Raw genomic sequence first — 20,889 nt, 5'->3', positions numbered from 1 at the left:
TTATACTAGTGACTGACTTTGGGTGGCTGATTTTGGTGTACAAGTAGCATAACCTATTTGCACTCTTTTTTTCTTAAAACTAGAGAGATACATACTTATTGCCTTTTTTTCTTAAAAAAAAGAAAAAAGAAAATTGCACTCTTTTTTTCTTAAAACTCGAACTTACAATCTTTTAGATAAATATGAAAAAAATATGTAATTTGAGCTATAACTCATTGGCAAAAATTGCACTCTTTTGTTAAAACAATTAGTGATCAAGAAAATATATAAAAATCATTTATACTATAAATAGATTCCTTTGCAAGTTTGCACCAACCTCCAAAAGAGTGAAATGTCTCTTGTTGTTTGATTTTTCAAAAAGTTGGTTTAATAATGATAATAATAATAATAATAATAATAATAATAATAATAATAATAATAATAATAATAATTATACATCTCTCTTATATTAAATACATTTGATTAGATATATATACTGTGGAACTCGTTCATGTAGGGTCACTTTGCCATTCTCTAATAATCTTATTGCACTATCGTATTATCTATTGAAGAAATTTAGAAGGCAACAAAATCATTTAATATTTAATTTGCGCCACATAAATTACATAAATACGTCACACGTAGCAACTTTGTTTTGTTTTTTCCCTAAGAATTCAAATAAAGAGAAAATATATTGAGACGGAAAATGCCAAACATGACACACTGTTGGCGGCTTTAATTATCAAAAACCTTGTTTTCATGCTGCTTAAAATCTATCGTTTTTTAGAACATTACACAAATGTTTTTATAGACTAAAAAAAAGAACCAAAAAAACAAAACATTACCCTGATAAAAATATAATTTAATCTTTATAAAAATATAATCTTAGGTCCAATAATTTATAAACTATTTGATTTTTGTCTCTGAAAAAGTATGATAAATTGGTTTAGAAAGTACAAATAAACCATTATTTGAAGTAACTTAAATAATGAAATTATTACAATATTTTAGAGACATAAAAAGCTAAAATACATGTATTATTACTTTAATGTAGAGATTAAAAAATAATACAAATGACTTTAGCTAAATATTTTTTAAAAATATATATAGAAATCAAAACTGAAATATGCAATATTTTCAAAAACTTAAATACCTATTCAAGTATTCAGGCATTTAACAATAATTAATTAGAAACCTCATTAAGGCCTCAACAATGGATTCACATGCTTTTGGTTCACGGATTGTTCTAGAATTTGAAGATGAAGCAGTGATAGAGCAATTTCTTTTTTCTTAAAAAAAAAAGATGTACATGCATGTACATATATAGAGCAATAATAATCAGAGTTGAAATTTTCCAATTGGAGAATGGAGATTATTATTTCTCCTTGTAGCTGTTGCTAATATGTTACACTTTTGGTGCATGTGAATTTTGAAATTTCGGTTGGAAGAAGTTAGAAGTTACATTTGTCTACATGTGAATGTGAATGATCATAATTTTTATTTCCCTATTCTATAAGTTAATATATAAATATATAAATACTAAAGACAAATGTGTATTTTGTCGACAATATCTTGTTTGTTTCCCATTGGTCTTCCCTGTGATCATAGCCTATATAAAGGGTCACTTTCACTAAAGATAAATATTATGTATAGTAATTATTTCTTATATACTAAATCTATCCAATAAATATTAAACGATTTTCATGTCTAATCTAATATTAGAGAAAAATAAATTAACTACAATATACAAATATAAAAACTAAAATATTATGTAATATATAAACAGTAATCAAATTATATAGTCACTAATAATTATTTTATATATTTTAATATATATTTTATATGAATAGAATAACTGATTTTTTTTTGTGTGTATATAATAGAATTATAAAAAATGATATATACAGGAACACAATTCTTTTTAGATTATATATATAAGTCCCTAAAGATTTTTGCTCCATCACAATAATTTCATTGGAGGAGAATTTTCGGAGACCCTTTATCTGATAATTTTTGGCCTATAAGGCAGGAGCATTGACCCTTATCCCACGGCAGAAAATGAGACACATATTCACACACAGCCAAAAAAAATAATAAATGAAAAAAAAGCCTATAATTTTGTCTATGGTTAATGTTCAGCATGTGCATCCAAGTGACCCTTTTGGTTTTTGGCCACTATAGAATGTTCATTTTGTTGTAAAGATCAAAGCTTCCATAATAATTACTATATGATGTATAAAAAAAAAATTCCGCTAGAGAGTTAATGGAATATTTATACAATGTAGATTATTTATTTAGTCCAATATGAGTTAAAAAATTAATATTTAGGATAAAATATTACTAATTTATCAAACACAATACACTTATACTATTTATAATAACTATCTGAGTATCAGACATAATAAACATATGATATTCTATTAAATCGAACATCTAATTTAAAATACTTAAAACTGATCACACAAATATACTTTTACTATTCTAAAATAAATATATATAAACAATTTTAAATAAACATCCAACACTTTAATTTTAATTTAAAATTAACCTCCATTATATATGTATTACCTCCCTATACTTCCTCGAATAAAAAATGTCTTAAGATTAGAGAAGGAGGAAAAAGGAAACGCCGTATGTTTTTTAGAAGACAATTTTATAAAAATGGTGTCGTAAGCTTAATCATTGTATATCTGTTCCTTTGTCTTAGGGAAACACTATTAATTCTTATCCTTTAATTAAACAACGTATGAATATGATAATTAATGTGTCATGTGTATATCGTAGCTTGTAGATATGACACTTGCTTATACCGTATTAGTTTCTTTAGAATCATACTTAGTTATCACAGGTATAACTTTTGCTGTTATTAGCTGTATACATCAAGGGAACAAAAGAATCAGAAGATCATAATTATAATAGTGACATAGTAACTACTAACCAGAGCCATTTAAAAAATAAAAGAATAAAAAGTGGATATACAATCCCATAAAAAGTTTGGAACAAAGATAGAATATAATTATATTCTGTAATATTGTGGTTGGAAATATTATATTCAAATATTTTTAAAAAAAATGTTTGTATCAAATACTACTATCTTTTCTCAGATGAGAAATAAAATTTTATATTTTAGACAAAAGATTATTTTTTAAAAAATTAAATTTAAAAATTTCAAACAAATATGAGAATAATATACTTTCAAATTTTTATGGACAATTTAAAATATGCTAATACCAATTCGAATATGGTGGAAATATATGCCCCATGAAAGTTGATAAGCTTAGTCAAAGGGAAGCTTGTAACTACTCAAAGTTGGCCACCTCCATTTGGCACTTCATGCAAATTTTATAACTAAAGAGCATTTTTTTAAAATGCATGGTCTTAGTTGGCACTATTAAGATTTAGGATTTCATAATGTTACATATGATATCATGAGTTTTTCTTTATGTGCTTTAGAAGACTAGGGAAGATTTCTTTCTGGTGCATATAGGTTTAAAACCAAAGAAGAGCCACGTGTAAGATAACAAACTACACAAAATGCTGGACCCTTGTATCCACATAAAGATTGTTGATTTGTTTTGTCTTTGTATTCATCTTTATCCAATCTAATCCTAAAGTGAATATGCTAAAATCCCATCTTGATCCACACCTTTTTACAACCCCATGTGCCACACTGGACCATTGACACTGCAGTCTTCAATTCCCTATTTGATCAGTTATTAATTTTAGAATCTTTAAATACTAGCAGTTTAGTCCAATTTGGTTATGTTTGAAAAGATCCATAAACTAGTTGTTTTAAAGTTACATAAAAATGATAATACCATCATTTTGTTATGTCCTCCTTTTTTGTTGTCTGGTAAAAGAAACCAACTGAAAGAAACAACTCCTTTCTAGGATTCTACCAGTTCCAACAATTGGCTTCATCAACTAATATATGACACTTTGGACCACAGTTTTCAAATACATTACATTAATGCAGTGTTCCTGAAGAGTCCTGTGTTTGTCCATTTGCAATTACTGGTGGCCAAATAAGAACATTACTATTATTTATTACTATATGTTAGTGATCATGCAATTAATAATATGATGAAAATTAACCAAAGACCAATTTTATAACAAGGAAAATTGTTGCACAATCTTATTGTACTTTATGTTAAAAGTATCACCAGAAAGAATCAAATCCATGAACACAATACTAAAGATTAAAATAAAATCTCAATCAAAATTATAAAATCAGATACATGTCTCTTTTTCTTTCTTCAATCAATGCTAGTACATTTCTCTGTTTTTTTTTTTTTTTTCTGAAATCAGTTTCAATGTAATACCTAATAGTATAGTGTCAACAAGACATCCTTTGATTTTTCTCTCTGATCTCTCACCTCAAACCTCATCCAACATACCATAACTATTCCTACTTGCATTCTCATTTGCCTTGTTTCATATAAATAATAATAATAGCAATCAAATGGTTACTCATTACTGTATAATAATGCTTCTATAGAGATAATAGAGAGAGCCAACTTATAGTTCAGTGTGATGAGTATCCTCCTCCTCTTCGACTGTGATTGGTTCTGTAATAACTTCCGAAGTGTTGTCGCTGGAATTGAGGCAATCGGCAGAAGGGTGCACAACACCATAGCCGAAGCCTTGAGCGGAGTGACAGTAAGTTTCGACAGTGCCGTCTTGCTTCTCCAAGTCCACATTGCTGAGAACCAAGCTGCTGCATGGAACTGTGTCACTGCATGCAAATTGAATGGCCTTGGCACTCCTTGTTGTCCCACTAATGTTCTGATACATGATCTCGCTTATCTCCACAGCTGATGTCTGACCAAAAAATCACATGTACATAAGGTTGTGTTTGTTTATAAAGACAGGATACTGAAACACAAACTCGTGTTTGGTAAGTGAGACATGGACAGAGATATTGTGTCTTAAAACACTGAATTAGTATATTTTGTGTCCTTTTTTATATAAAGGATATAAAGACACTGCATGAAGATACAATTTACTTTTTTATTTTTTATTTTATTATCACTATCAATTTTTTATCATTTTATTTTTTATTCTAAATTTTGTGTGAAGACAAAAAATGAAGGTAAGTTAGACTTTTTATTGTTTGTTCTATGTTCTATCTTATGTTCAGTTTACTACCAAACAAAATACAAAAATACTAATTTTTATGTCTCTATCATTTGTGTCTTGTCTTGTCATGTTTTCAAAACCAAACACAGGCTAAGAGATCATCATAACATAACATTATTATTACTGCATGATATGAAAAGATTTTATTTGAAATTATTCAAATAGAGGTGATTGGTGGAAAACAAGAGAATTTATCTACAAAACATTCCAGTTTGGTCGAAATAACACATTATCCGTTCAAAGGTTTGCGTTTAATTTTATATGTAAATTACTTGTATAAAAAGAAATCATTATACCTCAAGTGATTTCTTTCATTTACATGACTTCAATTAAGACCGTACTAAAGGAAATCAACTGCCAAAATCACCTAAATCAACCTAGTGTTGAGCTTAATTCATTAAAACTTCAAAATTAAGTACAAGAAAATGTGAAGCATGCTATCAAACAAAAATACAAGTTCTTAGTCAATCCTGTGTTCATTAATTTCATTTTATAGTTTTAATTATGTACCTGGTTTTGACAAGTAGTTGGTGAATCACAGTAAAATTGATCAATAATAATGGGGTTTGAGGCATTTTCCATCTTCACATTCTGAAAGCGTACTCCACGAACATACCCAGAACCCCCCTGTGTATGTTCCAGAGAAAAACAATGGAAAGAAAAATATTGTCATTCTCATATACAATATACATCAATTTTCATGGATTATTATTATTATACTGTATGCATTTGTTATTGTTTTCAGTGCATGTAGAAACCTTTATAAATCTAAGGGTTTGGCTAATCAACTAAGTTGTTAGTTTAAGACTTCAATAGTAAAAATTATTAATTAAAAACTGAAACTTTTAATTTTCAACTATATGCAATGAATTAATACCTTCCAAAATTTTTTAAAATTAAAATAAAATAAAAAAGTAAAAATATCAATTAGGAGGTGTACCTGCCAAGTCTTAATCCTGACACCATTTGTAGTATCCTTAATAACTGCTGTATCTAAAATCACTTTTGTCACTATGCCAGTTGAATTGTCTTTCCCAAGGCTCCCAATGCTGAAAAAGTTTAGATTTTTTGGGTAATAAATAAAAATTAAAAAAGGTTAAAATGTCAATTAATTAGCTTGTTAAAGTGGCATGAAATTTTAGACTAACAAAACTATCACAGAGAATTAAATTGATAACAATTTAAAATATAAGATTATAAGCGAATAAACTGAAAATCTGAGCCTAAAAATGTAAACATTTTAACCTAGCAACTAAAAATAGTGACACGAGAATTCATTAAATGCTGTTTTGAAGATTAGATGATACCTAATTCCATGTCCTGGTCCACAAAAAATTCTTTTCATTTTGATATTGGAACTGGCATTCACAATTGATATGCAATCATCACCTGAATATCATAGTATAAACTTTAGAAACATTGAAGTGATTTTATTCCACTAAGAATTCAGTGTGTTCTTTTTTCTAAGGGTCTGAACTCACAATTCAATGTCTTCACCAATTTAAAAGGTTGAACTATAAATGAAATAAAGAAATTCTGAAATTTTTTTGAAAGGACATAAGTTTAACAACTCATAAATCATGTTTTTAATACAAAAAAAAAAGGAGTTGGTAAGATCCATGTACAAATAAATCTGTCTTAAAATAAAGTTAATGGAACCACTTTTATTGTGAAGACATATCTAAATGAGTTGTTAAACTTGCGTGCATGCAAGAATCACTAAGTTGACAAAAGGGTGAAAAAGTTCAGAACCTGCTCCAATTTTGCTGTCTTGGATTATGACATTAGTTGATTCACTAATATGAATTCCGTCGGTGTTTGGGCTGTCATCTGGTGATGACACTTTGACACCATAAATCCTAACAGAATTACACCTTGATATGGTAAAATGAATCTGTTGGCTATGCTGTATAGTTAGTCCTTTCACCTTTATACCTGAGCTTGAATCAATGGTCAATGCCTGCAATCAATTCCATCAAAGTTGAGCAACATTTGGTAATCTTCATATAACACATATTGTAAAACCTTCTAGTTGGAACATACTCCTCCTAGATTCTGGTTTACTATATTTGAACAATAATCAAAGAACTCAAAATAAAGAATGAATTACCAAATTAAATACCCTAAATACTCTTATTTAACAACTACTTAATTTATAGTGCATACATTTTATTGTTTATTATGTTTAACATAGTGTTGACAATAAATATGAAAAAAAAAATGAAACTTATAAATATTACATTGAAATTTGAGAATAACAGATATACCGAATACAGAGAGTAGAATTTAATTAGTGGTTAAGAGAATGGTGCTTACTGTTGGTGCACCTTTGCAAGGCTGCAAAATAAAAATAAAAGTAAATAAATAGAGAGAGAAAAATAAGTTATTGCTTGCAGCTGAAGTTTTTATAAAATATAGCAAATTCAATGAGACCAAGTTCAGAAAATATACATTAGATTTGTTCTTCTTGCAAGATGCTTCCCACCATTTTTTGCCTGAGCCATCAATAACTCCAGCACCTTGGAAAACAGCTTTCTCCAATTTTGAAAAATCAAGCCAAACGCGTGCTAATTTTGAATCCCAGTTCTTAGGCTCATCTGGTGCTACTATTGTTCCATCAATCTGATAAATGCTAATACTATGTCAATAAACATGAGCTCATGGATAACGCAAAACTATAAAATATGAAAGATATAAATATTTCCGTGCATGATCACCTGGATGATTAGAGTGCCTTTACAAGGCCCTATGAATTTTGTTGCATTGACAAGGTAGCGGCGTCCTTGGGGAACTAAGAACACAGAATTTGGTGTAGAGCAAGAAACATTCCATGCTTTTCGGAAAGCCTGAGCATAACACCATTAGATAAAAAAACAGGGACAAAACATTTATCCAACATTGTCAAATTTGTGAAGTGCATGTTCAGCAAAAACAATGGACCACATTGGCAATTCCAGGTATAAATCAATAATGACATTTGTCGATAACAAAAGAACTTACCTCAGTATCATCAGATTCTCCATCTCCAGCAGCACCAAAGCTATCAACATTCACAAGAACCTTTCCACCACGCTCACTTGTCCATGAAGGAATGTCAGAGAGCTCTATCTCATTTTCTTCTGTATCCATATTTGCAAGTTCATCAAGCATGGCAATGTTGTCACATGTCAGGGTTCCTGTGACTCCATGAGCCGCTATCAGCAAACAGAATAAGGAAACCAAGAAGAATTTGTCCATGTTTTCCTGTTGTAGGCTGTACTGCAAGGATTGGTTGTTGATTTGATTAATGAATGAATGAATGCTTGGTTTTAATTTATATGTGTAGATTAGCTCTGAAAAATGAAGGATTTGGAGTGCTTTTATGGCTTGGCTTGAAAGTGTATGAAGGTGTTACATTTTCTACATGCCCCACACTTAAAGTACAAGGAAAAATATATTTTTGTAGCATTTTGCTTTACTCATCAACCAATTACAAAACTCATGAGTACTGTTAACAGTTGCACAATCTCTAATTTTCCAACCTGAAAGAGAAGTGGATCAGGTCACATGTAATCTAAGACCTTGTTACATTTCTCAAGTTATTTCAAATTGCATTACTATGTAGCCATAACTCAATGCTGTACATAAAAGGGAAAAAAGTATATATTTTTCTATTATTAGGAGTGTCAGTTAGTTACACCAAACAAGGGAAACACAAATGCCGACTTTCAATTTCTTGGCATGCCCAACAGAAGCTCCTACCAAAAGAAATCTTTCCCTTAGAATGTAGGATTGCCCAAATAGACAAGACACAAGACCTGGACATCTTAGTAAACATCTTCACCCACACAGTAATTTCTGCCATGATTGGTTTCTCTTGTGTGAATAATGGCAAGATGCTTCCCCAATTCACGAACTCTTTTCTTTTAGTTGTATATTTCAACAATCAATATTTTATCTCAATTAAACTATGTCCAATCTCCCTTATCATCTTCCTTGCTAGAGCAACCTCTCTGATTTCCCTTGAGGCATCAGACTTCCCAATCTCAGCATAGAAATTTGAAGCTTGCAACAACACTGCAGGGTTATTGGAGCCTAGCTCGACTAAAGCCTGTGCTGCTCTTGTTCCAACCTCTTCATTCCCATGGACCCTGCAACTTCGCAGCAACGAGCTCCACATAACACAATCTCTTTTTTCTGGTGAGAGTAGCAGCAACTCTTCAGCTTCATATAGGAGCCCGGCACGGCATAAAAGATCTACAATGCATGAAAAATGCTGGCGATTGGGGTGAATCCCATGAAGAGATTTCATGGAGTCAAAAACTATTTTGCCCTCCTCAACTAGCCCTTTATGATTGCATCCTGTTAATGCACATAAAAAGGTAACTTTATCTGGTTTTAGGCCCTTCTCAATCATAGCTTGAAGCACTGCAAGTCCTTCTTCCCCCATTCCATTTCGGGCATATCCATTGATCATAGATGTGAAACAAATAGCATTTGGAGAACTAAGACCCTCAAAGATCTCACAAGAATGTTCCACATGGCCACATCTTGAATATGCATCCATTAGGGAGCATGCCACTGCAGCATCTCCTTCGAGTCCGTATTTTAATGCAAAGCAATGCAATAACTGAGATATTGTGAAGCTAGCTGAAGCAGAGACCGACAACGCCTTCAGCGTTGAAGAGAAGGTTACTTCATCTGGCCTAATACCTTCATCAATCATCAAACAAAACAACTCCACCACATCTTCAATTGCACCGCAGTAAGAAAGGGAAGTCATCAACGAATTACAACACTCCAAAGTTCTCTCAGGGAGACATTCAAACACAGCTACAGAACTCTCAAGATCACTACATTTTCCATACATATCAATCAATGCAGATTGAACATGCACACTTATTTCATCAAGACCCAATTTCAAAACACAACAGTGAACCTGCTTCCCCAATACAACATCTTTATTTCTACTGCATAAATTCAAAAACCCCACCATAGAACGCACAGATGGCCTCTTCCCCCAGAATTGCATAACACTAAACAGTTTCAAAGCTTCAAACACCAACTCATTTTCTGCATAAACACAAACCAAGGAGTTCCAAGATATGACATCCTCAACTAGTATAGCCTCAAAACACTTCCTTGCACCAACCCAGCACCCACAAGCAGAGTAAAAATCCACCAAAGCATTAGCAACAAAGACATTAGATTCTACCAAACCCATCTTCAAAATTCTTCCTTGAATCTTCATCCCTTCATGCAACCTTCTCTCAACACCACACCCCCTAAGCAAATAACAAAAAGTGACCCCATTCGGCTCCACACCTTCAAACCACATCCAAGAGTAATAAAACCCAACCAACTCATCAACACAACCCAATTCACACAACCCGCGCAGCACCACATTCCACAGAGCTAAATTTCTCTCTGGCAATTCGTCAAACAGCTCCAGTGCAGCCCCACATAACCCCAAATTCATATAGAACCCAACAAGGGCGCCACCAACGAACACGTTCGACAAGAAACCAAACTTGACAACCTTGCAATGAACCTGAAGGCCTTCTCCGAAAAACCCATGATTAGCACAGAGATATATAACAGATGTGAACGTGGTTGGGGTTTCCGTTATTCCAAGCAAACCCATTTCGGCGTAGAGATGAAGAGCACGTGGCGGTGAGCCATCATGACACGTGGCATGCCCTGAAATGAGTAAGTTGTAGGTGACGGCATCACGAAGGGAAGTGCTGTGGAACACTGCGAGTGCTGAGTTTAGGTTCCTAGATTTGATGAAAGCGTTGATTTGGCGGTTCTTGAGGTAGATAGGGTCAACGGTGTTGGGGCGAAATGGCACGTGGGAATTGTTGGAAGGTATTATTGCCGTTGTTGTGGATCTAACGAAAGCGAGTAGAGTGAGTTGAGGATTTGTTTGCTTGGAGAACAAGCGTTTCAGCAGCATCTAGGGAATGACGATGCCTCCTTTCAAAAAAGTTATATGTTGTCAAGTAGCTCTGCGTTCTTATCTGTTTTGCATTATTTTTCATTCTAATCAACTATCGACTCTGTACTAATTCAGCTATAGCAAACTTTTCTTTGGTGTGAAGAAACCGGAAATAAACGAATGAATATACTGGTTTTATATTATAGCTGGTACTTTTTAACTGCTCAAATTGAACAATAAAATGTGTTTAGCTTTTTCTCATGAATATTATGTGAATTCTCATGAAGCAATTCTACCTCTGCAGTGACCCGAAACACACGACATCTCAAAAACCTTACCTAGCTAACCTTGCAGAACTACTTATATGAATTGCTTGATTGTGATTCAATTAATAGCATTAAATAGTTTGAGCATTAAATATGCAACAAATTTAGATTCTGAAACAACAACGAATGCTTCCAAATATCTATAAAACACACATCTGTTTTCAGCTACTCATAATCGTAAGTATCAAAATTCTCTTGAAAACTAATAAATCATACTACAAATCTAAACAACAGAAATATTATAGGCCTATAACTATGCGACGTCAATGTTTATTATTCTCAGCTGCATTCTCCTCCTTCCCAAGTGCAACCACCACTTTTTTCAAGATGGCTTCGGTAGGCTGGTGGGAGTTCTCAACTGCCTTTGAGATAGCTTGCCATTTTTCTCCATGTTTTGGTTCTGCACTAACGCACCTCTTCAAAACATCCTTCTGGCTGTCCTCAGTTCCATGCTGAAGTTCAAATTTGTAGCACAATGCCCAGAAATCCCCAATGTCAGGGGCTAATGTTACTGCCCTGTTCAACCAGGTCCTAGCTTTGTCAACCTTCCTATCGTGCCAGAACAATTTGGCCACAGCTGCGATAACATGGGGATCATGATCGCATTTCTTGAGAGCATCCATACTCTTGGTTTTGCGCTGAGGACGGGGAACCATCTCGATTGATGCAGCCCAAAGAATACCACTGTTGGGACACTCCTGCAATGCTTTTGCCATCAAGATATCAGCTTCTTTCTTGAATCCATGCTTCAATTCTGCTCTTACAGCAGCTAGCCAGAGTTCAGGATTTTGAGGATTCTTCTTTCTAGCCATTGTGAGAACTGCACGAGCTTTACTCAGTCCATTCATTGTCTCCTCAAGATTAGCAAGAGAAAGCCAAAGAGGTACACAATTAGGACAGTTCTTCAGTCCAGATTCATAGACCTTCTTAGCTTCCCTCATATGATGTTGGTGGCTTTCAGGCTGATCTTGTCTCTTCGCATTCTCAGCAAGCCGCTCTTCAAGCTGGCCAAGCATCAACCACAGTTTGAAGAATGAAGGGAATTTCTTCAGTCCTTCATCTAGCAACCTCCGCTCCTCTTCGATGTTTCCCAACTCTCTCTCAACAATTGCTGATTTCATCCAGACTCTCTCTGTGCCTCCCCTCTCTCTGGCTTTAGCCAACAACATCCTGGCTCTCTCAGGTTCATGGTTTTCAAATTCTAGCTTGAAAGCCGCAAGCCATATTTCCTCGGAATTAGGAATGGCAGCATAAGCTTCTTGGAGGATGGCTCGAGCTGCAGGGACATCACCAGCAAGCCACTTCTCTTTGGCACCCATAAGCCATAGAACTTCAGCCTGTGGTCTATAGGTAACTGCTTTTCGAAGTAATGCATCCAGAGATTCCCTGGTTCCATGAGTCTTTTCAAGTTGTGCTGCTTTGAGCCATATGCTCTTCTTAGTTAAAAAGACAGTCAATGCATGAGAATATATAGCTCTGGCAGTCTCAATAGAACCTCTCTTCTTGCATTCCTCTGCATCAGCAACCCATGTCCTCTTCCTATCTTCTTCTTCCACTCCAACTCCAATTGTATGATGGATTATAGCTTGGCAAGTAGCGACAGATCCAGCACGCTCTGCAGCCTCCGCTTCCCTCATCCAAGCCTCTCTATCAATTACCACAGCTTCTCTCTGGAGACTCCTTATACCCCTCTCAATAATCTTGCCAACCATGGAAGTGTTCCCATTAGCTTCTTCCAACTTTGCAGCTGTTATCCATATGGCAGGCTCCTTGGGCAGCCTCTCCCTTGCCCTGTTAAGAACCTTCTTAGCATTATCATAAGTCTCCAACCTTGCAAGTGCAAGCCAAAGCTCAACATGCAAAGGACAGCATTCCACGGCTCTGTGAAGCAAGAGCCTGGCATCTTCTTCATTGGCAAGCTCCACAACAGCCTTCCACAGCCTAACCGAATCCGGAATGTGCTCCAACCCTTTCCTCAACACCCTACTCTTGTTTGCATCATCCTGCTCCAACTTCGAGGCCTGCATCCACAACTTCACAGAAGTTGGAATCGACTTCACACCCCGAGCTATAACCGCCTTTGCCTCCTCAGGATTTGCCAACCTACAAGCTTCCAGCCACACATCCTCATTCTTAGGACACTCCTCGCACCCTCTCTGTATCAATTGTCTCGCTGCCTGAATCTTCCCCGCCAGCTCCTCCAACCTAGCAGCGGCAATCCAGCCAGGAGGATGCTTTGGATTCGTCTGAGTAACACTCTTGAGCAACAACCTAGCCTTCTTAATATCCGAAATCTCAGCATCACTGGTAATCTTCATGCTCTTCAAAGTAGTCAAATAACCCTTAGGATCCACATTAGTTAAACCAGAAACTGAATCCGACAACCTATCTAACTTCAGGGACAACACAGTACCCCTGCCCTCACCAACGGCAGTCAAGTCCGTCACCGGAGTCTGCGCCCAAGGAGTCTCGGTCCCTCCAGCAGCCCTGGTCTTAGGGTCCAATGCCGTGACATGCTCCTGCTCCTGCCTTGCCTTCTCAAGTAATGTATCAGGTACGGGCACAAAGCTTTCAAACCTCTTTTTCTTGTTCCTCAATGAATAATCCCCAATTTCGGGTATATTCTCCCACTCATCAGCAGATAAAGTATACAACTTCCTCTTCAAATCTGCAAACTGTTCTGTGATCTTCGGATTCGAAGCACGGTACTTTTCAATCTCCTGCTTCAACCTCGCTTCCCTCCTATCCTTCCTCCTCGAATCCATTCTCTTATCAATAGCTTCCCAAACAGCATCAGCTTCTTTATCATCCTCATCATACTCCGCAGATGCGAACAAACCAACATCGTTCCCTTCGAATTCATCAAATTTCTGATTCTCGTCATAGCCTTTATCTTCTCCTTCATCTTCTTCCTCTTCCTCGCCGCCTTTCCCTCTTCCTCTTCCAGCGGGGGCAGCAGCTGCACCGCCAATAGTTGTGGCGGATCTGTCGGGAAGATCGGGCGCGGCGCGGGCAGGACCGATATCAGATCGAGTGGTGAATCCTGTGGCACCACGACCGAGACCGGCGACATAGTTCGGCGGCGGCTTCGAGTTGAGAAAGTCGAACCGTGGCTTGGGAACCGCCGGAGGCTGCGTGCCACCAAGGAAAGGAACGTGAAGGGTTAGAGTTGAGTAAGGTCCGACGCCGAGGTCGGCTATAAGTGCAGAATCGTCATTCCCAAGCAATCGGAGGCTGTTGGAGATAAACAAACGCTGCTGAGAAACGGAGATGCCATAATTATCTTCAATTGCAAGCTTGAGGCGATGGAGTGTGGTGGAGTTAGGGTTTACGTCTAATGCTAGGGTTCTGTGATTGGGTGGCACGATGAACACCATGGTTAGGTATTTTTGGGAAAATCGAATGAGGGAAGATGATGATGGGGATTATGATGATCGATTTCGATCTCCAAGCTTTCTTTTGTGCTTATGGCACAAATTGAAGATAGAACCTATGCTATGTTAACTGTTAACTGTTCTGGAATTTTTAGGACTACCTACTAGAAGATGAACCGCCATTCGTGTGTGTGTCGATTTTTTGGTAGCCCACCGTGATTCATGATTTGGTTACATTTGGAACCCATCAGGCCCAGTGAACAGTAGCCCACTATGTTTTTAGCCCAGGTGTATTTTTTCTATGAGAATTTATTTAAATAAAAATCAAAATAAAATATTTGAAGAGCTGGCCGTTAAATGTTCAGTTCCGAAAGTGTAATCTTATATTCAAGTTCCCTTCCACAGTCAGAATTTGAGGCACTTAGATCTATTCAATCTTGCAAGGATCATCCAAATCCAATTATATACTATGTATAAAGAATTGAAGATTGGTAACGGTTAGCAAGAACTTCACCAAATTATCAGTCACCAACTGGTGACAATTGTTTTGATGGTGTGTTCTTTTTTCAAGCAAGGCATCTTAGAAGAAAGCTTGTAATAATGATACAACATGCTTATTATTTGAATTGTGGCCGGTGTAGTTTCATCTGGAATACCCCTAGTAATTTCTTGAATCCATGCATAATCATGCCTAGTGCCTATAAACCACTCTCAAACTTTGACATAGTGACCTTTCACTTTACATCCATTATTATCAAGAGAGTTTTACTGTATGTTAACAGAATAGTGTAGTCACCAAAAAAAAAGTATTTGTTAACAGAATAGTGTAATAAAAGAAAATTGTGATAACACTAAGGTCTTGTTTGGTACATGGGATAAGACCTACCGGTATTAAATAAAACATGAGACCAAAAAAGGAAAAAAGAAAAATAGATAACAAAAACAACATGAGAAATGGATCCTTCCAATAAGAAAAGTGTAGGCAAGAGCTAGTTCATCAAAACCATTTTGCCAAATATGATGCAAAAGTCGGTATAGTTATTAACATAGAGCAGCAAATGTTCCTTCTTATACAACCAACAACAGGGCTTAAAGAATATTTACACCCAATCTTCATGTGTTCATGATGCATCAATTATTAACACACTGGGGAAAGATGCTCCATAGAAAAGTTTACAGGAAAAGGAGGAAAGCTGTTAACACAAGGAAATCTCAAAAGAGAATATTGATATTCTATGGATGTAAATTTTGCAATAACTTCACTTATAATTCATCTTAGGTAAACAAGTCACACAAGAACAGCCATGCATATTCCAATTTTTTTCCCTTTTAAATACTTACCCTTTGCAAGTTAAGACAGATACACCTGGACACTTTGAGTTTTCATCAATTGGCATACAGGACAAACATTGATATATCTATCACAGTTGTCACACAAGCATAAGTGTCTGCAAGGCATCAACAACATGGAAACCTCCTTCGCCCTGCATGCTCTGCACATCAGATTCTCTATGCCTTGGTGCTCCTTCAAAGTAGATTTCATTCGTGCACCTGGATTGCTGATCAAGCTATTCAAATCGATATATGAGGTGGCATCGTCAACTTCGCTACTGTCTCCGAACCCTTCCTTTCCTTGTTCCTCTCCTTGTGTAATTGCTTGCTGGAGATTGTTCCTTAATACATTGACAACTTGTTCATTATACTTTGCTTTGTAGTGCCAGCTCTGTGCTTCGATGGATACTTGTTTTATTCTCTCTGCTAGTTCCCTGTTTTTCTGGTTAATGTTCTCTATCTCTGCATCTTTTTCCCTTAGCTTCTTGCTAACACCTTTCTCAATGGCATTAAAGACACTGGTCATGTGTTTTTGTTTCATATCTCTCACTGCTTTTGACAATTGGTCCTTCTGCATAGAGAACATTATAAAGTGCACTAGACTCAAATCCATGATTCACAATCAAAGTGAAACATATGTCTTTGTATCTTAGTGCAATAGGAAAACATAAAATTGATAAAACCCATAAGCAATCATTCAAAAAATTTCCACGACTTACTCCATGATTTAAACATTTGAGAGGTGTTCAACAAGCAATAATTCACAAGGAGAATAACTACTCATAAATTACTCAATGAAAGGCCTACCAATAAAAAGGAGAAATTTCTACCAGGAAGTCTGCATAATGGTTTATCTGAAAAGCAGAAGAAAAATGATAAAGCAAAATGGAAAAGTATCCACCATAAGATGAAAGCATGGACATACAGAAGTAGCACCAATAATAGAAGCTAGACCTCTCACAAACAATATTACAAAGAGAAATGCTACTTGACCAGAAAAACTTCATGGTGGTTGTTGGTTGAAATATAGATGTAGGACTGACTCAATCTTCCGAGAACGAACCACATGCCTCATCATTCTTGCAATTTAAATATTTCAGGCTCTTCAGCATTTTTATAGGGCAAAATAACATAATGAAGAGCTATAGTGACACTCTACCTGTAGCTGAATATACTGGTCCAGCTCTTCTTGCTGCCTATCAAGCTCGGTTCTGAAATTGTCACCAAGGGATAATATGATTGAAGATGCGGCAGTCATGCTACCACTAGCAGAAGTAACAGAAGAATTGCGCTCATCATCATCATAAGAAAGCCTCAATCCTGTTGACACTTGATTTGGATTTGGACTATTTGCCAATCGATCAGCTTTGTCCTGACAGACATTGTAATTTAAGGAAATCTGAAGCTTTTGCTGCTTTGATATATCTTCTGCTGCTCTGCTTCGTTTATTAGATCGAAACATGGAGCTGAGATACTCATTTCCAACGTAACTAACAGGGTCAATATTGCATCCAGCTTGTACTGCAAGATATGTCACATATTCATCGGTTTGAGACTATGAAAAATGAATTAAAGGAACTACACAGCAAGTAACATGATGTACAAAAAATGGTAATTTTTATCTTTGCCAGTAAGATGTAAAATCATTCAAGTGAGGCCAATTCAAATGTTATGAAAAGGGAAAGGATGTGAAAAGGATGGAGCCCTGACAAATGGGACTTTGTACATAGGGACTAGGTTAGATTATTGGTAAGATAAATGTACATAAGAAGTTATACGGAGCAGAGGGCATATGTTGAGTATATAGGAACTTGGGAACTAAGGATACCGAGGGATCTCTGATATCCTGACTCTATGAATTCCTTCAGCAATTGTACATATTTTCTTTGGTTTCTTGCTATCGTCTGAACCAGTTCTATAAGAATGCATGAAAGGTGCAGAAATTGGTGTGTACTATATGATATATGGTCCATCTCCCAGAGCATCAAGATCCATATGAAATGCACATAAGCAAAAACATTCAACACAGAAAAACGTCATAACCCAGAATCTGTCACTCCATCCCTTTTCCAGAAAAAAAGATGGCCCCGTCATGTCCACAAATATCAGGCAAAAGGAGCGCAGTTTTGTCTTCTATTACTGATTACTCTTTCATTCTTCTATTTTACTCTCAATGCCGGTTGTTACACAGCACATGTAAAAGAATCCAATTCCAGGCAAATAAAAAGTTATAACAAGTAACATCACCATTACTAGTGAACAAGCAGTGGCAGCTGGCAAACAAACTCCAACAAACAAGAAAGAGCTCCCTATGTAACAACCATATCTAAAATGATAAAGCATTCAATGTGAAATTCCATTATTCCGTGACAAAAGGAAGGCGAAAACTCACTATTCCCAAACAACTGCAGTTGATTTGCTTCATTGGTTTGATACTGAAATCGAGCCTCATCCAAGACATTTTTGCGCCCCAACATTATCCTTGGAAAAGCACTTGTGTATCCTGAACTAGTAAGAAATATCTACATGTAAGAAAGAAGATCAATTAACATCAAAGTCGCAAAATATGCAAAGCTAACATGATGAAACACACCATCATCAACAATTTTAAGAAAAAAATGAGCACAACAATTTAAGATATAAATGCTTGAAAGTTAAGAGGGTTAAGGGAACTGGTGGTTCTAATGAAGTATAATTTTATCAGTTTTGTCACAAGGGACTCTAGGTTTAGGGAGCAAGTTCTGATGATAATTCATGCCTACATATAACAAAAGCAGTGAATCTATTTGTTCAAACAAAAATAAAAGAATGTACACAATTTCCTCTAAAGTGGTGATGTTTACTCTACAAAATATAGAGAACTCCTGAACCATTCAAAAGTAGACCATCATCTTTTTTCATAACAATAATAATAATAATAAAACTGTTCTAGAATCTTCCAAAACCAAAAGGTTCATGAGGATCAAGTTAATCTAGCAAAGTTTGACCCAGTTCTATGATGATCCACAAGCAATTGATGAACGAAGACACAAAAAAAAACACGCATGAAGAGCAAAATAGAAGGTTACCTTGGATGTCTCCGACGAAAACACAATGCTAGTAGCTAACAGCTGTAACACAAGATAAGACGCTTGAATCACAAAATCGATAAAGAAGAATCAACAAGCATTGGAATAAAAGAAATAATACCTTAAATGCCTTGTAATAAGAGAAGCCACGAAAAATTAGAAGATGAAAATAAATTAATTAATTAAGTTAAGTATGGAGTTGGTAAGTTCCAGAGCATCAGATAAGAACCCTGCAGTAGTGACTAGTGACAAGGAGAGAGAGATGAAGATGAAGAAGATGATGATGATGAGAATAAGAAGGGGAATAGAGAGAATAAAGCTAAGTGGGGTGGGAGTGGACGCAAGAGAACACAATCTGATACTGCAAAATCTACAAAATTATTATTATTATTATTATGCTTATTCAAATGCTTACGCAAACTGCTTTCTAATTTGCTACTGAATTTTGATTTCAAGATATCAATCAGTGATATATTTTTAATTATTTCATATAACTTTCATAGAGTAAGCTTTTTTCAATTTAAATATAACAGTAAAATAGTCATCCAAAAAAAATATAACAGTAAAATTAAATACTACATAAAAGTACTCATTGTATTTATTTGAAACAAACCATGCTCAGGATTTTGAAAAAATCGTAACAGACTCAATAACCGTATTTACGGTGAAGAAAGTGAGAATTATGGTGGGCCCCACATTTACTGTGTTGTGTAGTGGTTTGTCGTTTTGCTGGATGATTTTGGCGGGTAACCATGGAGGCCCCATTGGGCATCGGCCATTAGCATTGGTTCGCACAATTTTAGGTCCAACACCTAACGCATTCCATAATAACGCACCAACTACTCACACCAATATTATTACTCTTCTTTTATATTTCTTTTCATTTATAAATTCGATATCACAATACTAATAAGATTACCAAAAATACTATCTGCATATAAAGAATTAGTTGCTAAATTAATTATATATCTTTTACATATTTTTAATATATATTTTTTATATCATATTATAATTTTTTCATATTTTAACTAAAAATGTGAATTTACTTTATTATTATTTACACCACCACTCCACGTCTCCACCTTATTTTATATGCAAAATCAGATAAAACAGAGCAATAAATGTGTGTGCGCGCTTTTTTTTTTTTTCTCTCTCTCTCTTCATACTTAAATGGGTTGTGTATAATTAATTTTTTTTTAATTATTTTGCTAATAAGATTATAGCTAATTTGAAATGTTGTCATGTTGAATGTTGACCTTAAAAAAGTCGTGTATTACTCCAAAACCATGTATTGAAAAAATGATGATTCATGATCCATTATTTGTGCATTCAACATATGGGATTTTCAGTTAAAACTTAAAAAATATTTTATTCTATTGTTGAATGCCAAGAAAATTGCTCACTTATTTCTTGCTTAACTTTTGTGTTGAGGCTGCTAGCTAATCACCAATTAAAGCAAAATGTTAAGGACCGAGTCATCCATGGCCATGGCCCTTGCACAACCATGTATATAAATGCATTTTAAAAAGGATTAAGTATTTTTTTCGTCCCTAAAGTCTGAGACTAAAATTAAAATTGTCTTCAATCTTTTTTTGTTATTAAAATCATCATCAACGTTACAAAACGTTATAAAATCATTCTTTTGAACATAATAATTTTTGAAATGACATAAATATCATTTTCCTATTATTACTAATTACCTCAATCCCACCCACCCATTACCCCACCCCTTCCCACTGCACCTAAAACTGACA

The 20,889-nt window shown here is 35.1% G+C and overlaps 4 protein-coding genes and 1 long non-coding RNA gene across 6 annotated transcripts; all 5 read right to left on the bottom strand.

The window, feature by feature from the left end:
* Positions 1-4,178: 4,178 nt before the first annotated feature.
* Positions 4,179-8,539, bottom strand: LOC112791782 (probable polygalacturonase At1g80170). Its single transcript, XM_025834744.3, has 9 exons — positions 8,119-8,539; positions 7,836-7,964; positions 7,570-7,740; positions 7,435-7,455; positions 6,871-7,078; positions 6,426-6,507; positions 6,059-6,167; positions 5,629-5,745; positions 4,179-4,800 (listed from the first exon to the last, which is right to left on the bottom strand). The coding sequence occupies exons 1-9, from the start codon at positions 8,353-8,355 to the stop codon at positions 4,498-4,500; spliced, it is 1,377 nt and encodes a 458-aa protein (XP_025690529.1). The 5' UTR covers positions 8,356-8,539; the 3' UTR covers positions 4,179-4,497.
* A 504-nt stretch (positions 8,540-9,043) lies between these two features.
* On the bottom strand, positions 9,044-11,053 carry LOC112791781 (putative pentatricopeptide repeat-containing protein At3g05240). Its single transcript, XM_025834743.2, has one exon. The coding sequence runs from the start codon at positions 11,051-11,053 to the stop codon at positions 9,044-9,046; it is 2,010 nt and encodes a 669-aa protein (XP_025690528.1).
* A 411-nt stretch (positions 11,054-11,464) lies between these two features.
* On the bottom strand, positions 11,465-15,591 carry LOC112791780 (protein STABILIZED1). The gene has a single exon (XM_025834742.3). It carries the CDS (start codon positions 14,736-14,738, stop codon positions 11,625-11,627), a length of 3,114 nt encoding a protein of 1,037 aa, XP_025690527.1. The 5' UTR covers positions 14,739-15,591; the 3' UTR covers positions 11,465-11,624.
* Positions 15,592-15,728: 137 nt separating this feature from the next.
* Positions 15,729-19,550, bottom strand: LOC112791783 (probable BOI-related E3 ubiquitin-protein ligase 3). Of its 2 annotated transcripts, none has more exons than XM_025834745.3 (5): positions 19,257-19,550; positions 19,136-19,177; positions 18,460-18,589; positions 17,227-17,588; positions 15,729-16,638 (listed from the first exon to the last, which is right to left on the bottom strand). In XM_025834745.3, the coding sequence occupies exons 3-5, from the start codon at positions 18,542-18,544 to the stop codon at positions 16,087-16,089; spliced, it is 999 nt and encodes a 332-aa protein (XP_025690530.1). In that variant the 5' UTR covers positions 18,545-18,589; positions 19,136-19,177; positions 19,257-19,550; the 3' UTR covers positions 15,729-16,086. The 2 variants fall into 2 exon arrangements, with proteins under 2 accessions (XP_025690530.1, XP_025690531.1); XM_025834746.3 differs by having other exon boundaries at positions 18,460-18,570; positions 19,257-19,538.
* LOC140181922 (uncharacterized) lies at positions 16,891-17,160 on the bottom strand. The gene is made up of 2 exons (XR_011877577.1): positions 17,061-17,160; positions 16,891-16,921 (listed from the first exon to the last, which is right to left on the bottom strand). It is a non-coding gene; the product is annotated as an uncharacterized lncRNA (long non-coding RNA).
* Positions 19,551-20,889: the final 1,339 nt, after the last annotated feature.

Source organism: Arachis hypogaea, chromosome 3, assembly GCF_003086295.3.
Source record: "Arachis hypogaea cultivar Tifrunner chromosome 3, arahy.Tifrunner.gnm2.J5K5, whole genome shotgun sequence".
Classification (NCBI taxonomy): domain Eukaryota; kingdom Viridiplantae; phylum Streptophyta; class Magnoliopsida; order Fabales; family Fabaceae; genus Arachis; species Arachis hypogaea.
The sequence above is the reverse complement of the archived record's forward strand: the minus strand, read 5'-3'. Positions and strand labels throughout refer to the sequence as shown.

What these genes read in the sequence shown, in the direction of transcription:
- LOC112791782 (XM_025834744.3), bottom strand. Translation starts at nt 8,355, where the DNA reads ATGGACAAATTCTTCTTGGTTTCCTTATTCTGTTTGCTGATAGCGGCT. An exon ending in AAGGCACTCTAATCATCCAG is followed by an intron (nt 7,741 to 7,835) that starts GTGATCATGCAC and finishes AGCATTTATCAG; the next exon opens with ATTGATGGAACAATAGTAGC. An exon ending in GCAAGAAGAACAAATCTAAT is followed by an intron (nt 7,456 to 7,569) that starts GTATATTTTCTG and finishes TTTATTTTGCAG; the next exon opens with CCTTGCAAAGGTGCACCAAC.
- LOC112791781 (XM_025834743.2), bottom strand. Translation starts at nt 11,053, where the DNA reads ATGCTGCTGAAACGCTTGTTCTCCAAGCAAACAAATCCTCAACTCACT.
- LOC112791780 (XM_025834742.3), bottom strand. Translation starts at nt 14,738, where the DNA reads ATGGTGTTCATCGTGCCACCCAATCACAGAACCCTAGCATTAGACGTA.
- LOC112791783 (XM_025834745.3), bottom strand. Translation starts at nt 18,544, where the DNA reads ATGTTGGGGCGCAAAAATGTCTTGGATGAGGCTCGATTTCAGTATCAA. An exon ending in ACTGCAGTTGTTTGGGAATA is followed by an intron (nt 17,589 to 18,459) that starts GTGAGTTTTCGC and finishes CATATCTTGCAG; the next exon opens with TACAAGCTGGATGCAATATT. An exon ending in ACCAGTATATTCAGCTACAG is followed by an intron (nt 16,639 to 17,226) that starts GTAGAGTGTCAC and finishes TTCTCTATGCAG; the next exon opens with AAGGACCAATTGTCAAAAGC.